We start from the raw sequence: 17,935 nt of genomic DNA on the forward strand, positions 1-17,935 counted from the left end.
AAGGAGGACATGAAGGGATTTGGTTTGAATCAGAATCAGAAACTTTATTGTCATTGTCATGAGAACAACGAAATTAAGAATGGTCCCCGATCATTGCATCATCCCTAGCAATATCAAAATATAAATAAAACAATAAAATTCAATAAATAAAATAGAATACTTAAAATACTAATAAGATATAACAGTAAAACATTCACATACATTCCCACACACATGCTTCAGACCGTGCATAGATTAACACAAGAGTGGCGTGATGGACATTTTTTTGTAGTATTCAGATGTGTTATTGCAGTTGGATAACAGCTGTGTTTGAGTCTATTAGTCCTTGCTCTGATTGCCCTGTACCGTCTGCCTGAGGGCAACAGTTCGAACAGGGAGTGGCCAGGATGTGAGGTGTCTTTTATGATGTTTTGGGCCTTTTTAAAACAGTGGGCGTTGTGTAGAACTTCCAGTGTGGGGAGAGGGCAGCCAGTGATCTTTTGGGCGGTGTTAATGATCCCTTGGAGTGCTTTCCTCTGAGCCCCTGTGCAGCTAGTGTACCAGATGCATATGCAGTAAGTTAGAACACTCTCAATGGTGGCTCTGTAGAAGGACACCAGCAGTCTCTGTGTGATGTTATTCCTCCTGAGAATTCTCTGGAAGTACAGTCTCTGTTGGGCCTTTTTCAGCAGCTCGGAGGTGTTCACACTCCAGGAAAGGTTCTCCTCTATATTGACTCCCAGGAAGCGGAAGCTTGCCACCCTTTCTACACAGTCCCCATTTATGAATAGTGGTTGGATCTCTGCCTTTTTCCTTCTGAAGTCTATTATGAGTTCTTTGGTTTTTGAAGTGTTGAGGAGGAGGTTATTGGCCTTACACCATGACGTCAGCTGCTCCACCTCGTCTCTGTACGTAGACTCGTCTCCCTTGGAAATGAGCCCCACCACTGTGGTGTCATCTGCAAATTTCACAAAGATGTTGCTGTGGTGGCGAGGAGTGCAGTCGTGTGTGTAGAGAGAGTAGAGCAGTGGACTGAGCACACAGCCCTGGGGTGAGCCAGTGCTGAGACTCAGGGCTGAGGATGTGTGATGGCCAACTCTGACTCTCTGTCTACGGCCCGAGAGGAAGCTATTGATCCACATGCAGGTGCTGTATGGAAGCCCCAGGTCTTGTAGCTTGGCCACCAGTTTGTGTGGAAGGATGGTGTTAAAAGCTGAGCAGCAGTTTGAGAGGAGATTGCTAGGGATAGCATAGCAGATGATCCACTGGGATGAACAATAAAAGGAGCAGCTGAAAGAAGGAGGAAAAAATAAGACCATGGCAGAATCAAAGCAGTATTAGTGACCTAATTTTCAGTCAGGTTATTATAACTACAACATAATTACTAGGGGTGCAACGATACACAAAATTCACGGTTCGGTTCGATACTTTGGTGTCACGGTTCGATATTTTTTCGATACAAAAAAAAATGTTCATGCCTTTTTAATTTGTCATTTATTAAAATTATAAATATATACTTTAACTCAAAAGTACAGTTTTTAAATTTAATGTTGCTGAAACAAAAGTAATTAAAAAAATAAATATATCTCAGGGCTCTCAAAATTTCAAAATCCCTGGTAGCCCTTTGGGCAGGGACTCTTCAGTTTTTGGTAGCCCAAAATAAATATAAGTAGCCCGAATAAAAAAGAGAGCAATTTTTTGATTGATGTTTTGTTTCCTGTTTTGTTTCCTTTACAATATTATACATTAAAGTATAATATTGTAAAGGAAACAAAACATTAATCAAAAAATTGTTGAAAAACAAATTACAACATTGTATAAAAATTACAATCATCAACTCAAATACTTGGTTCTAATTGAACAGAAATTTCTATGAACTTGTAAGAACTGTGTAGGACATGAATCAGTCTGTGTCAGATCCTGAATTTGAAATTTCCACTGAAGTCACGGGTAAGTGACAAGTGGAACCAAGATCGAGGCCATTTGCTTTTTGAAGTTTGCAAAGACTGCTAAATTGTGCCAGTGGTAGTTCACTCTTTGCAACATAGTACGCTGTTCTAAACAGATTTTTCAGGTTTATTTTTAGTATGTTATTTGCAATTGGTGTTTGTTCTGGGAAAGATATTGCAGACTGAGCAATAATGCATTTCTTGCATTTCTCATGGGTTCTAATGGGGGCCTTTCTTAAAATGACTGGTCCCAGTAACAAAGGCGCTTGTCGACTCAGAAATCGAGAGAAAACCAACAACACACCTGGCAGAACATTATGTTATTTACACGGGTGCACATAAGTGGTCCGCATGTGCGCATTCGCTGTCAAAATAAAAGACGTGCACCAGATAAGAAGTTGCAACGCGCGTTTGCGTCCATATAAAAGGCAGTGTTTTTGTCCGCTAGAGTGGGATTTTCACGGCACATTCTGCACCACATCTCTGTGCGTTCATCATTTGTTTGAAGCCAGCTCACCTCCTGCATCCACTTTTCCGAGAATACGCGCTTCTTTTGTGGTTCGGACTCCTTCTGACATTTGTTTGGAGGTGGAGGAACACCAAAGTAATTGCTTAAAGGAGCTTCTTCGACATCCTTAAGAGTTCTAAACAAATGTCTGTCCTCCTCCAGAAAATCTTATGTACGCAAACACGCGTTGCAACTTCATATCTTGTGCGCGTTTTTTATTTTGACAGCAAATACGCACCTGCGGACCACTTATGTGCAGCCCCGGTTATATAGCTCGTCATGTTGCAGCCACAGAAATTCTTTTGTCCATGAAACCATAAAGCTGCACTTTCTTTTTGCCTTATAGTCTGATTTGTCATAACTTTTCCGTTTTGTGGTAAGCTTTTCTTTGGCTGTCACTTCTTCACCCTGACCTGTCTTATTTGGCTCAGCAGAACTGAAATATATATCCTGCTACTTTTATATATATACACACACACACACACACACACACACACACACACACACACACACACACACACACACACACACACATAATGGTCAGCGATTCTCTGCGCGATCAACCTCTCATATGTTTAAGCTTGCTGCGGGAGATTTCACTTGTCATGTTTGCATAGTAAGCTAACGATTGATAAGACGATGTCAGAGGAATTGGTGCGCAAATTATCATCACTCACCAATCAGTACTGTCGCTCTCTATACACAGTTCGGGCGATTGCAAAGTGAAAGCAAAAAACAAGCGCAAATTCAAACGCGATTTCAATATGTCACATATTGGCAGTGGCTCACCGATGCCAATGACATAATTACCCAGCTACATTTCCGAAAGAATGCAAAAGCATTGACATATATTTTTCCTTCCTACAATAGCCCGACGGGCAGGGCAGAGATAGATTTTGGTAGCCCGACTGGAAAAATCGCTAGCCCCAGGACGTCGGGCTAGCGATTTCGTGAGCCCTGTATCTGATTGAGGAATCACTCATCTTTGGAAAAGAGAGTTTATTACAGAGAAATGGCTCTTTCCAAAATAAAAGCTATACTATACGCTTCTTCTGGGCAGCATATTGTAGCGGGTCAGGGCTGTTCTGGGTTCTGTTTGTACAGTTATGTTTTGTTTATGTTGCCATAGTGACGGGTGACGCCTTCTCGCTGCCACGGTGTGTCCTTCCGGGGTCAGAGGGCGCCCTGTGTGTTGTTGTTGTTGTGGGGTTGCCGCGCTGAGCAGTTAGCTAGCGGCAGTGTTCTTCTGCAGATGTCAATAAACGGCTGTGCTCCCTGGCTAGCTAACGGCAAGCAAGACCAAACGACACCTCCGTCTCCTCGTTGTCTGAGCTCGCCACATTGGTGTCAGAAGTGGGATGATGGTGGCACCCCATGTTCTGACCCGAGTGACTTTTCCCCCGCCAGTCGTGACCGGCCGGTGCGCCAAAAGAAGGCACCTGGACATTTGCATGACTTTGTGTGGGGTAATGGGGTCGTCGGGGACGACTGACCCCTTAGGTGGGGGCATGTAGCGGGTCAGGGCTGTTCGGGGTTCTGTTTGTACAGTTATGTTTTGTTTATGTTGCCATAGTGACGGGTGACGCCTTCTCGCTGCGAAGGTGTGTCCTTCCGGGGTCAGAGGGCGCCCTGTGTGTTGTTGTTGTTGTTGCTGTGCGGTTGCCATGCTGAGCAGTTAGCTAGCGGCAGTGTTCTTCTGCAGATGTCAATAAACGGCTGTGCTTCCTGGCTAGCTCACGGGAAGCAAGACCAAACGATACCTCCGTCTCCTCCTTGTCTGAGCTCGCCACAATATTAAACATAGCAGGTCCCCATAAGGAGAATCATGTGCTAACGGCTGTCTAAATGACTCGGGTAAAGTTTGTAGCATGCATGCTTGTTGTTTTTGTCTGCTTCCACTTGTCTTTGTACTAGGATGATGTCGGTGTAAATGTGCAGTCATATTCGTTGTGTTCCCACTAGTGCTGTCAGCGTTAATCTCGTTGAAATGATGTTAACGCCACAACACGGCAAATCTCCGTTAACGAGCTACCCCTGATCGCCCCGTGCATGGGGCTAGACGGCCAACACATTAACGAGCTAACTGCGCTAACACACTAGTTCCCACCCATGTAATTGAGCATTGCGTGGCACATCCAACATACTGTTTTACTTTAGTCCATGACGCGCTTACCTTCAGGGTCATACGTCACATGAAAACCAAAATAATTCCAAACGCCAGATCTGAATGAGGTTGGGGGAGGTTCAATTTGCCATGTTGCAAGGAGAGCTTAACTTCTGTCTCGCTAGCTTGCCCTGCGCTCTTCCTTCTGATGATCCTGTGTGTTGAACGCTCAGTGGATCTGCGCTCGACAGTGCAGCCTAGGCGGAGTAGTCGAACGCAGATTCACTGAGCGCTCAACACAGACAGCATCGTTAGAAGGAAAGTTGATAAAATAAATGACAAATTTTGTATTGTTCATACATATGCATACCGAACCAAAGCACTGTATCGAACGGTTCAATATCGATACGAGTATCGTTGCACCCCTAATAATTACATAACTACTCCAATTCTATAACAGATTTATTCAATGAAAATTTTCACTGAACATTTTTAAAACAGGTTTCCAGCCCTGAGGTCAGTGTCACTGAGATGTTTTCCTGCTGAGCGCTCTGTCTGACATTACCTCAGTACGGTCACAAGGATTTGTGTTTATATGTTTATATGTGCGTGAGTGTGTGTGCGCGCGTGTATCTTGGCTGAATGGGTGTGTACTGAGATCTGTTGGTCTGGAGTAGATTCAGGTGAACATATTGGATGACGATGTGTGAGGCTGAGCCGAAGCCGCAGCATAGTGGATCACAAACAAGTGTCTCACGTGAATCAGAGCAGGTCATATCAGGTCAAAATAACAACGAGTTCTTTCAAAGTCAGGAGTAACACAAAGGAAATGTTAGAAATAGACTTACAAAGAAAACAGCGTCACATCATCAACACGAAGATGACTGAATCTGAATCGCTTCACCTCGATGTTATTGGTGGTTGATATGTCTGCTGCTTATTTGGATTATATTGACTTATTAGGTAAAAATGTAATCCAGATTTAAGGATGTCATCTTATCAAACCGTGTTACTAAGTGTGTAACAGTTCTAAAACTGTTACACACTTAGTAAATATCCACAACTAAAACAAATCTTTTACAAAAAGCAAGTGGTAGGCGTGAATCACACGTTTTTTTTCCCCCACACAACAACAACACTCGCCTCTCTTGAAGTGCACTTGCAGTCTTATTGTGCGCCGTCTGTCACACCTCTCCAGGTGGAACAGCATCGTGGAGCTGGTCGAGCAGAAGAAAGATCAACTGGACTCGATGTTACGTCTGCAGAACTACCTGCTGGAGTGTGCCGAGATCAAGTCCCAGATCCAGGACAAGAGAAAAGCCATTGACGCCACCCAGTATGTGGGCAGTGATTTGGGAGGGGTCCTCGCCCTGCAGAGACGCCTCTCTACTATGGAGGGAGCCCTGTCTGTTCTGGAGCCCAAACTACTGCACTTACAGGTAGGACATTTACACAAAAAACATTTATATGACGTTTTTCAGCTGTAGAATTGAAATCTATCCCTAAAAGTAATATTTTACACTTAACTGGAGAGTCTAAACGGACAAGTAGAGATGATTTTTTTGTATTTCAGGGATTTAATTTTCTCATGTTTTTAGTGGCTAAGTGAGTTTAAGAAACCAAACAATAGGTATAAAAGTATATATGATTTTAAGTACTCTGAGGTATCAGTAGGCTAGCAGCACCATATAATAGCGTTTCTCTTTGGTGATGCAGGAAGAGGCAGAGCATCTGGCCACTGCTCACCCGGTTCGGGCAATGGAGGTTCTTGTGCAGTTTGATGGCATCAGTGTGGAGTGGGAGGAGCTCAAACGGACCCTGCAGGGATGTGAGGACTCACTGATGGTGGCTAGCAGGCTGCAGAGCTTCATACAGGTACAAATAAGGAAGAAGTGTTTGACTCTGAACACCACTTGCTACTGAAATTCATCAGCGAGCAAAAAGTGAGGTTTATTCCTCACTATGACCTTGACCTTTATTCAAATTTGCTATAAATGTAAACAAAAAATCTTAAAGAACAAAACTAGACACCAGGAGCAATTCCAAGGAACAGGAACAGTAGCAAGGAGCAAGCAGGAGGGTAGACTGTCAAAGACCAAGGCAGTGGTAAGACTTCATGTACATATATTTCTTATTCTTTCAGCTGCCCCTTTAGGGTTCGTCACAGCAAATGATCTGCCTCCATCTCATCCTATCTCTAGCATCCTCTTCTGTCACACCAGTCCTCCCTTTTTCTCCTGGCACCTCCATCTTCAACATCCTACAGAGATATAAATTCTAGAGCCTGTCTTTCAGTTGCTGACTCTTTAATCAAATCTGAAATTATGTTTATGAACGATTAAACCCCAAACATGTTTATAAACTCTTAGATAAATAATTTCTACATAAAAACTGAGGGCGTTGTTGCAGGGCTCAATAAAGAAACCAACTTGAAAAGTTTCAAAGAGAATAGAAGTTAAATAGGGCCAAAGGACCTCAAGCTTAATTATCAGCCAACCTGTCATTATTAAGGAATAACTGACTCCATTTTCCGGTACTGTGAACACATCAGAGCTGCTTTTCCACCATCCCTGGACTCGCACCAGTTTGCATACAGGGAGAACCGGTCAACAGAGGATGCGATCGCCACAGTGCTGCACACATTACTGAAGCACTTGGAACACAGGAACACCTATGCACGGCTCCTCTTTGTAGACTACAGCTCGGCTTTTAATACCATCCGGCCATACAAACTCCGTCCCAAACTCCACCAACTGGGACTTAACTCCTCTCTGTGCAACTGGATTGTGGACTTCCTCACTAACCGTAGACAGAGTGTCAGAGTGGGTAAGAACACCTCCTCCACCCTTGTGGTCAACACCGGTGCCCCTCAGGGGTGTGTTCTGAGCCCTCTGCTATACACTCTCTTCACCCATGACTGTATTTCCTCCTGCGCGTCCAATCTCATTGTTAAGTTTGCAGATGACACTACAGTGCTCGGACTTATATCCAACAATGATGAGACAAACTATAGGACAGAGGTGCAACAACTAGAGTCATGGTGCCACGACAATAACTTGGTCTTAAACACCAAAAAGACCAAGGAGATCATTGTAGATTTCCGGAAGAGGGGTCATAACAACCATCTGCCTCTCTTCATTGGCAGTGAGGCGGTGGAGAGGGTGAGCAGTTTTAAATTCTTGGGGGTAACTGTGACCGAGGACCTGTCCTGGGGCAACCATATCACCTCAGTTGCACGGAAGGCCCAACAGCGCCTCTACTACCTGAGGAGACTGCGGAGCGCACACATTCCCAGATCTCTGATGTTGAACTTCTACAACTGTGCCATCAGCAGCGTTCTGACGTATGGATTTCTAGTGTGGTTCCCCAGCTGCACCAAGGCCGATCAGCAAGCACTCCAGCGGGTGGTGAAAGAAGCTGGCAGAATTATTGGAACAAGTCTGCCAGAGATCAGTAATATCTTCCCCACTCGCTGTCTGAGGAGGGTGCACAGTATCCTGCGGGACCAACATCACCCTGCGCGCCACCTTTTCCATCTGCTGCCCTCAGGGAGAAGGTACAGGTCTATACAGGCCAGAACATCCAGACTGGCCAACAGCCTGTATCCACAGGCTGTGAGGCTCCTGAACTCTCTGCCCCCCTCTCACGGACAATAACCATATCCAACTTCTTAATAGCAATGAACTGGTCTGCATTGGTGCATCATATCTTTATTCTCTTCCCCCTCCTGCCCCCCCCCCCCCTCTTTCTTAAATAGATAACTATCATATCTGATATCATATCTCACAGTACAATAATATTGAATGGGTTGCATTGTTGTATTTTGTCATGTTTCTCAGGTCTTTGTCTGAATTTCTACGAACATTATTGCTAAGGATTGTCTTATTGCATTGGAGTCACACTGGGTTAAATATGTACACTTGGGTTTTAAGGGGTATTTATTATTTTCTTCTTTTTTTGGGTTGTATGGAAGCCCCAAACGCAATTTCATTGTTCTTGACAATGACAATAAATAAATACTACTGAGAAAGTGGCAGGGGAGAAGTGGGTGCTATAAAAATAATTAATGCACGCTGTCCTTAATTCCACATTGCAAGAGTGAAAAAGTACAAACAGCATGCGGATGTCGTGTAGAGGTCATAAAGAAAGTTTTTCTGTCTACACAAACTTCCAGAGTATGAACTAATGTATAATTAATGAATTGTGATTCATGCTCCTTACCCTGTCTTGTCAGGACCTGGACTCATTCCTCACCTGGTTGGTCCAGACGCAGACCGCCGCTGCCTCAGAGCAGCTGCCCAACAATCTGGAGGAGGCAGAGAAGCTCATCAACGAGCACGCTGCTCTCAAGGAAGAGATTGGACGGTAGGTGAATGTTTTCTACAATATATTATGTGATGTTATTTCAGGCTGTGTAGAGAATAACTGGGCAGCTCTCTGTTCACGCAGGTACGAAGAGGACTACGAGCGCCTGCAAGCCATGAATGAGCTCCTGGAGTCCGAGGAGGCTCCTCTCCCACAGGCCGCCCTGCAGCAGTGGCTCCAGAAACTCGATGTCGGCTGGAACAAGCTGCTGGAGATGTGGGAAAGCAGGAGAGAAGTTCTGGTCCAGGCTCACATTTTCCATCTATTCCTGCGTGACGTCAAACAGGCCGAATCCTTCCTCAACAACCAGGTGTGTGTGGCAGCGTCACTTCATCTGTCAGTGGTGCAAAATGAAATTTTAGTGGGATTGGCCTGAAATTTGGGTCCCTATTTATGGCACTGACACCCTGTGTAATAGAAAATCTCCACTATTTACCTTATGTACAGTAGACTAATGTTCTTGATGAAGTTTCTTTAAGTACTCCAATCACAGAAAGCCTAGACGATGCTTCTACACTGCAGCTTTTAGGTGAGCCTTTCAAGACTGCTGCTACAGAGGGGGCGAATCATATTCGCTGTGCTTTTATTTACCTTGACATCATATCTTTCCTTCAGAAGGTGGCAGGCAGAATGCAGGACCCAAACACAGGACTCTGAGACTGAATGATAAAGTAAAAGCGGCAGTTTTATTGCTGGATAAAATTTTTTTTTTTTTTTTCCTCGCCTGTCCCATTTGGTTCTTTAGCCATCAGAATTGTTGTCTGAAGACCAACAAGGATACCCAATGGATTTACTTTGCCAAATGGATCATCGTGGCATTGCCGTATTGGTCCATTTGGTCGATCTTTGTTTTTATTATTTATTATATTTTATTTTCAGATGTTACAGACGGGACAGACATGAGTGAGAGATAGGAAAGGGAGAAAGAAAGAGGAAGGAAAGGAAAAACAGAAGGGGAGAGGGACAGTGAGAAAGGGGGGGAGAAAAAAAATAAAAATCTCCTGGATCACCTGTTGAGAGAAGAATAGAAAACAAGCAAAAAAAGACAAAAAAAACAAAAAACAAAGCAACATACTAAACACAACACCATCGCATTAATCTAGCTAAGTGTAAACAGCAGTAAATACTAAATATTCAATGTTGTTGTGCAGCACGCAGGACAGATGTGCTTCGAAGTAGCAGCCAAGAAAGGTGTAATTTGGGTCTACGAGCAGTGAACACCCGTGTGCATACCTGTGTGGATCAGCGCGCTTGTATTCCAAAGGTTTCTCCATGTAACGATCTGCTAGGGAGTGTGGGGGGGCCACTTTAACATGAGATACAAGAAAGCTAAACTAGAAAACCAGGAGACGCTGAACATTACCATAAACACAGAGGAAAAACACAGCAAAGAGCAGGGCTTAAATACACCGAGGGAAAGAGACACAGAAGGAGAGCACAGCTGGGAGTGATCAGAGCTAACGAGACAAGGGGAATCAAAACCAGACACACTGCACACAGGACAGGGACTATCAAAATAAAACAGGAAACGCACGACAGGCACAGAGGCACGAACTTGACACTGAATAGAGGGAACAGGGAGCACAGAGACAGGAGAAACAAACTGCGACATGAGACACGACTGACTGTGGCGCAAGAAAATAAATATGAAGACAGAACTAAACCCACACTAAACATGAGACCACAGGAACAAAACCTAAGAACTGGAAGTCACAGAACAAAGAAGAACTAGAGAGCTAGAAATACAAAACAGAAACCAAAACACTAGCAGTGATAAACCATGATGACACCAAAAATCAAAGTACAAAACTCAAAACATCGGGTCACCGATCCAGGACCGTGACAAGACCAGAGTGAGCTCTATAGAGCACACAAAATCAGTAAAGAAAAAGAATATGCAGCCCAGCTAATGCCGTCATTTGTTTATCCTTATTTTGAGCAGCAGAAATAAATCCTACTTACTCTGCGTTTATAACAGTGAACCAAAGTAAGGAGCAGGAATAGAAAAAGAAAGAGTTGGCTGAAATGGACATATGTTACTATACGCTAAACTTAGAACTGAGGTCAGCATCTGATGAGAAAATAGTCTACCACTACTACTTCATCCTTAAGTCAGCCTAAATGATAATGAATAAACTCTGTTATTATACTTTTTATTGCATCAAAACAACTTGAAGTCTCTGTAAACAGATTTAATAATGCCTGGTGACTGCAGCAGAGCATCAGCTAGCCTGGGCGTTGGCCTAAAGCTCGGCCAGCAAAAGAAAGAGGAGAGGGAGGGTGTGTGTGTGTGCGTGTGTGTGCACGTGTGCGTCAGCAGGTGTCTTCTTGCAGTGTGTCTGTGTTATGGGGTGTTGGAGCAGCAGCTTCTAGTAATTCTATATGTATTTTCTAGCTTCTTGATGAAGTGTAGGAGGAAGAGATGTTGGCAGTGTTCTGATGCTCATGTCTGTTTTTGTGTTACCACCATATGATGTTACGGTGGTATTTATAGGACTGCGCCAATTATACACGTTCTACTTTGCTAGATTTTCTTCAAATACAAACTACGCGTTTGTTTGCAAAAATCAGTCTTTTATTTTTCAGCGCATTAGCAAAATAAAAGTGACAACTGATTTTCAGCTTCATATTTTTATACTCGAATTCTGCTAGAGTAGCTTTGCATGGTTTATTGTCCTTGTTGAAGCCCCTCAGTTCAACCTCTGTGTGAAACAAGCTCCGCCCCCTTTAAAACCATCTTTTTTTTCCCTTTTAAGTCAGCTTGATTCTAATTGACTGCCCTTCTTCAAACAGAAGATATGACCACCTCCCACCTTGATCAGTGTTTCTAAAGTGATGAGAAAAGAAGATTTAGAAATTGTCAGATGGCCAAATAATGGCCGGGCTTTTGTTTTTATAATGTATTAAAGCGCTGTATTAAAACATCATACTCATATTACTTTATAAGTATTTTTTCAAAGCCTCAACTGCTCTACGGGTGAAGTTTTTCCACGTGGTGAAGACCAACAGTCAGTTCTGGCTCTGCAGTCAGCATTTGTGTCTGTATTACATGTAAAAAGGTTTAGTTTTCCGATCTGAAATGTCACAGGCAAAACTGACACTGACCGTGTGTGTCTGCTCGCGGATGTGTGTGCGTCCGTGTGTGTGTTGGCCGGGACGTCTCTTTCAGTTTGCTAACAAATCTTTACCAGGGACCAGCTCTTCTTATTAGCCTGAAGGAGTTGATTTAGAGAGAGCAGCATTTTTTTTCCAATAAGTGTGAAAGATGTTCCAGGCCATTGATCTCTGACTTCATCTCCCTGTTTAATTCCTCAGTTTGATTTATTTTCTCTGAATGTGAAGACTACTGTCGATACAGACGAAATGCAATTGTTGTCTTTCAATCAGCTCTTAAACTGTTGACAGAACAAACTAATTACTTTTAGGAATAGTCCTTCCTGCTTATGGTACAGCCCATTTCAGAGGATGTTCATTTTTAAATTGTAGAGTTTAAATATGGGCTCGTTTAGTCGTTAAAATAAGAATTTCATTATCAGTGAATGAGCCTATTCTTCTTCTATTCTGTTTGACTCAATGGCAAAGAAACAAACCCATTTTCCTGCAGAGTCAATTTTAAAGGCTTCAGTTTCTGACTATTATACCAAAACCTAAAGATGTTCAAATAACGGAAAACAAACAAAATATTTAAATAAAGAACACGAGGCAGAGAAAGGTCAATTAGCCAATGCAAATAAACAAAACAGACATGATTATATATATAAAGTATATACAAAAAAAATACATATGAGAAGATGCAGGTGGAAACAAACAGGTGAAACTAATGAGCCGTAAACCAAGTAACTTCTAGGTTGACCCTGAGTTTTCTGTGTTACAAAAGATGGTCACTTGTTACTAGGATAAATTGAAATGGTGTTTTATGCTGTAACCTAACATGCTGTGGAGCAGAATATGTTTGAGAAAAGAGGTGAACTTCTTTTTTTTATACACTTGCCATCTTTGCTTCACGCCTTTGCTACCTGGGTTCAAATAGGTTACACATTATTATTATTATTATTATTATTATTATTATTATTATAGTCATGTTGTCCACACCCCCAAAAAAAGGAAATTGGTTGTTACATTTACAAAAGTCTAACTTGTAATTTGAACAAAATAATTTCCTGTTTCTATGGTGAACGTAATTAAATCATGTGGGATCTGTATGAAATTCAACAACTTGATTTGTTCTTGTCGAGATCACATGATACAATCTAGTAAGAGTGGTTAGTTGCCTTGACTCATGAAATCCACAAGATCACAGGAGATTTCAGACCACAGGAAAATCCCTGGATAAAAGGCAGACAAGACACACTCAGCATCAAGCCTTGTAATCATAGCTTTCCTACTTTTGTTAAGTCTAGATTGACAGCTTTGTGGCGCAGTGGTTAGCATTATTGCCTCACAGCAAGAAGGTCCTGGGTTTTTAATTTGCAGTGGGTACTCTCTGATCTCTATGTATTAAATGGCCTGTATTTGTATAGCGCTTTACTAGTCCCTAAGGACCCCAAAGCGCTTTACACATCCAGTCATCCACCCATTCACACACACATTCACACACTGGTGATGGCAGCTACATTGTAGCCACAGCCACCCTGGGGCGCACTGACAGAGGCGAGGCTGCCGGACACTGGCGCCCCCGGGCCCTCTGACCACCACGAGTAGGCAGTGTCTTGCCCAAGGACACAACAATCAAGATTACAAGGCGAACGCCCAACTCTTGAGCCACGATCGCCCCATATTAGCCCTATGATAGACTGGCGACCTGTCCAGGGTGTACCCCTATCACATCTATGATAGGCCCGCCCAACCTTGATAAGGTAATAGGATGGATGAAGTGGAAGTTGCTGTAAATCTATTAAAATGTTATGTTAACCACTTTAGACTTTGTTGAACATTATGTAATATGAAGATAACGTGTAGTATTTAAGTGACCGAGTATTCAATAACTTGAATAGTGTTGGATTAAAGTGAGAAAATTGTGAAGGATTAAAATATTCCAAGAGCTCAACTTACTTCATCTAAACATGTTTCAATCACGTTTTATCAACACAAATTGCACAGAGTTTATTAAATATGACTAACTTGTGTTGATTGAACTCAGTTGTTTGTGTTGCTGCCAAAGTGAAACATCTGTGTGCAACCACTGTGTTAAGTAAATCCAACATGTTCTTTTTTTCATTGCAGTCTCACTGATTAAAGTACTTCAAGCGCACACACATTCATGTGGCTCTTGCTGAACTACTGCGTGTTTCCTTTTGCACACACCTCAACTTCTGTGTTGCTCTCAGCCTATTTTTGTGTTATTGCTTCATAATTCTACAAAGAGATGAATTCTTACTCTTATCTTTCTTTATAAAATCAGTTAACCAATCAGAGCTGTGATTGGTCATATATATGTTACCATACCACTAACGCAGATATCCTCAAAAATAGCCTTCTGATAAACATGGATAATGTATGATCAGCTGACTATCTAAAAGGATGTACACTTGAATGTGGATTCAAATAACGGCAATCCAGTATTTGAAAATAACAATATTAACTCGTATCAATCACATTTATTGTTCTCTTTCACTTTAACTTTTAGTTCTTGAACCAGAAAAAAAAGAAATCATGTGACTTCTCCTGTCTTTATCTTCTAGGAGTCTGCACTCGCTCACGTGGAGCTGCCCACCACAGTGGAAACAGTGGAAGCGGCTATAAAGAAACACAAGGACTTCACCACCACCATGGAGCTGAACCTGCACAGGATCAAAGCTGTGATCGAGGCAGGAGAAAGTCTGATCAGCCAGAACAACATCTACTCTGAACGCATTAAGGAGCGCATCGACACTCTTGCCAACAGGTACCACGTGCTGTACATGCAAAACAATATAGAGAAAAGAAATGTAAGTGCTAATAGTCTGAAGTATGAAGTGTGATTAAAAAAAACGACAGAAAGGTGTCTATTAAAAAAATCAAAGCCCTGATCTGATTTCAATTGGACCAAATTTCCCTTTGAGTAAAAACCTTCAACTCATTCAGTGTGATGCAGCTGGTAGGAAGCTGCTGATTTACTGGTCAATCTACATTCAACCATCATCTATGGCCATGAGTTATAGGTAGAGACTGAAAGAGTTGATGGATACAAGCAGTGGAGATGAGCCTTAGAGGTAGCTGGTGCCTCTCCACATCAGAAGGATCCAGTTGAGGTGGTTAGGGCATGTCCAGCTTGTAGGAGGCCCTGGGGCAGACCCAGATGGCATGGGAACGCCTCAGTATCCCTCCAAAAAAGCTGGAGGAGGGAGCCGTGGAGAAGGACCTTAAGAACTACTGACCTTAAGAAAACTTTCTGTGCGTGGTGTGCCAGCACATGATGACACGATCGTTTTGACACGCTCAGCGGAACTGTGCATGGTCAGTCTGACCCTGGGGAACAAATTCTGGTTGCAACATCTCATTAATGTGAAAAAAATATGAGTACAATCCTGATCTTGCAACTCACCCGAAGCGTGACACGAGTTTGGTACTTCCAGGAGCAGTGACCTAAAAATAGCAGCCGGGTTGAAAAATGGTACAGAAAGGTACAGGACGATGATCGTGAGCAAGAGAAGAGCCGAACTGAAATCAGGAAGGTGTTCAGACTTTTATGGGACTGTTCCCGTACATTTTTGATGACAGTTTGTAACTAGAAGCTCTGAAACAGAGGACGGTGATGATCAGTGATTCAGTTTCATTATTGAGGTTTAATGTTAATCAAAAAGGCATAAAAACATTTAAATTCTCTCATTGGCAGCTAACACTGTCTATGAACATATTTAGAATGAATGAAAGTTGGAAGATTTTTGTGTGTAGCTTTACTCTATTGAACTATACCGGTTATATATTTACATAGTGTATATAACAGTAATCTCAAATTATAAACAGGAAAGCACTTCAAGCAGTTGGTAACTTGAAAAAGTTACCTGCTGTTTGTCAAGAGGCCTCAGGCTACTTGTAGTAAACACGGAGTCCCAGCTGTACGTTCTAAAGCAGCGGTCCCCAACCCCCGGGCCACGGACCGGTACCGGGCCGTGAGAGTTGAGGCTCGGGTGTGAAATTTATGGTTTTCAGGGTTTTTATCTTTTTTGTTTGTTTTGTTTTTAATTGTTTTTCTCATTAACTCGTTTCCCTGGGTCTCTTCCCGTTTGTTATGAATAGATCTTATTTTTTTTGGTACCGGTACTGGTTTTATTTTGTTGTACTTATCCGTGACACCTTAAAGGCCGGTCCGCGAAAATATTGTCGGACATAAACCGGTCCGTAGCGCAAAAACTGCCGCGCTAACATAATACAAAGAATAATTGCAGCTAAAGGATTTAAATCAAAGCAAGAGCAAGACAAAAGACAGAAAGCAGAGTGTGGTGTGTTTGGTCCAGGACTGACACCCGTCCGTGAAATCTCTGTGAAAGCTGAGATTGTGCAGCGTGTTGTGTGAGGGGGGTGGGGCTGGTTATTTGTGGCTATAGATTTCTATGTGTATCCTCACAATAGAAATGAGAAGAAGCATATGTTGTTGTTTTTGTGCTGGAGACAGACAAATGAACACAGCACAGTGCAATTTATGGACTTTATTTAGCTCACATAATAATTACTGCATTAGCTTTTGTTAGAAATAAAGTGATTATATTTTACTTTATCTACAGTTAACAGCAGTAAACATGGATCTCTTTTAGCAACATTACCATGTCTCTCTGATACTGATCACGCTTGTGAAATATTCTATAATCTACAGCAATCGTAGAGATTGTTGGGCACATACTCAGTTAACCACTCTTATAATGCGTAACACTAAGCCTAAATCTGATGTAAATACCTAATGCTTCTAATGTACACACACATCTAAACAACTGAAATTAAATCAGAGTTATTTTGACTGAAGTCTCCTTTTCCTTTGCTTTTTCAGGGGAAACAAGAACAGAGGGCTGGCCCAGCAGTGGCTGGAAAAACTGAATGACCAGTGGGAACTTCAGAGGTTTCTCCAGGACTGTCATGAGGTAAAAGGCTAAAAATTCAGTTCAATTTAATTCAGCTTTATTTATATAGCGCCAAATCACAACAGTCTCCTCAAGGCGCTTAATACTGTATGATAAGGCCCTACGTTAATAGAGAGGAAAACCCCAAAAATCTGTGTTTGTTTATCAGTTTCTTCCCTGTTCTTTAGATTCAAAAGTAAACATCTCTTCAAGTTACTGCAGAGATTTTGCTGGCTCAGAATGGGCCTTTGGGGGCTGACTATGCACATGGCCGTCATACAGTAAAGACGAGGGGTTATGAAAGAAAACAAAGCGTTCTCCTGCTATTTCACACCATTTCATAGCCAAAAATGTATTTTATGCTCTAGCTAATGAAGCCTCGGTTAGCAAAACTGGTTAAAAAGAATTATTGAAATATTTTTGTTTTTGGGGGAGGTGTTATGTTCCTCAAAATGTCCTTTATGTGCAGCTTTATGCTGTGCAAACACATGCTAACAGTGAGCGGAGATACAAATGGAGTCTGAGCATGCCCGCTTTAATCATACTGCTATTGTTGGAAAGTATCATTGATATGGTCCACACCTCCTGCCTGTGTGTGTGTGTGTGTGTGTGTGTGTGTGTGTGTGTGTGTGTGTTTACGCTGCACACGGCTCCCCTCTGCTCGCCCCTGCAGTTTTTGCTCTCTCACCCAGCAGAGTCACCTCCTTATGGGCCAAAACCATGTGTAGTTTCAGCAACTTTCTCTCTTTGTGCCTCCTGCATAATTCAGCAGCTCAGTCCCTCATCACTAATTCAAAGGAGGAAGAGTGTATCTCACTGTATACATGAGTGTGCGTGTGTGCGTGTGTCAACGACTTGTTTATGTGTGTACATGAAGCGTTGAATGCATATCTCTAGAAACACAGCATGCAAAAGGAGGCTGAGTGTGTGTCGGTGTGTCCGTAAGTGTGTGTGTGTGTGTGTACAGTGGATGAGTGACACTGCGTCAGTCTGTAGG

General features: G+C 42.5%; 1 protein-coding gene across 1 annotated transcript in view; it reads left to right on the forward strand.

Moving 5' to 3' along the window:
• Window positions 1–17,935, forward strand: part of sptbn4b (spectrin, beta, non-erythrocytic 4b) — an 89,478-nt gene that overhangs the window by 24,483 nt on the left and 47,060 nt on the right. Inside the window, exons 18-23 of the mRNA XM_085370287.1 lie at window positions 5,739–5,979; window positions 6,257–6,415; window positions 8,775–8,905; window positions 8,990–9,215; window positions 14,587–14,789; window positions 16,869–16,959. Coding sequence (XP_085226413.1) covers window positions 5,739–5,979; window positions 6,257–6,415; window positions 8,775–8,905; window positions 8,990–9,215; window positions 14,587–14,789; window positions 16,869–16,959 — 1,051 coding nt within the window. The remainder of the gene's footprint in view (window positions 1–5,738; window positions 5,980–6,256; window positions 6,416–8,774; window positions 8,906–8,989; window positions 9,216–14,586; window positions 14,790–16,868; window positions 16,960–17,935) is intronic.

This window comes from Diplotaxodon limnothrissa, linkage group LG14 (assembly GCF_057381915.1).
Source record: "Diplotaxodon limnothrissa isolate DT_005_m linkage group LG14, D_limnothrissa_male_GT1.1, whole genome shotgun sequence".
NCBI lineage: Eukaryota > Metazoa > Chordata > Actinopteri > Cichliformes > Cichlidae > Diplotaxodon > Diplotaxodon limnothrissa.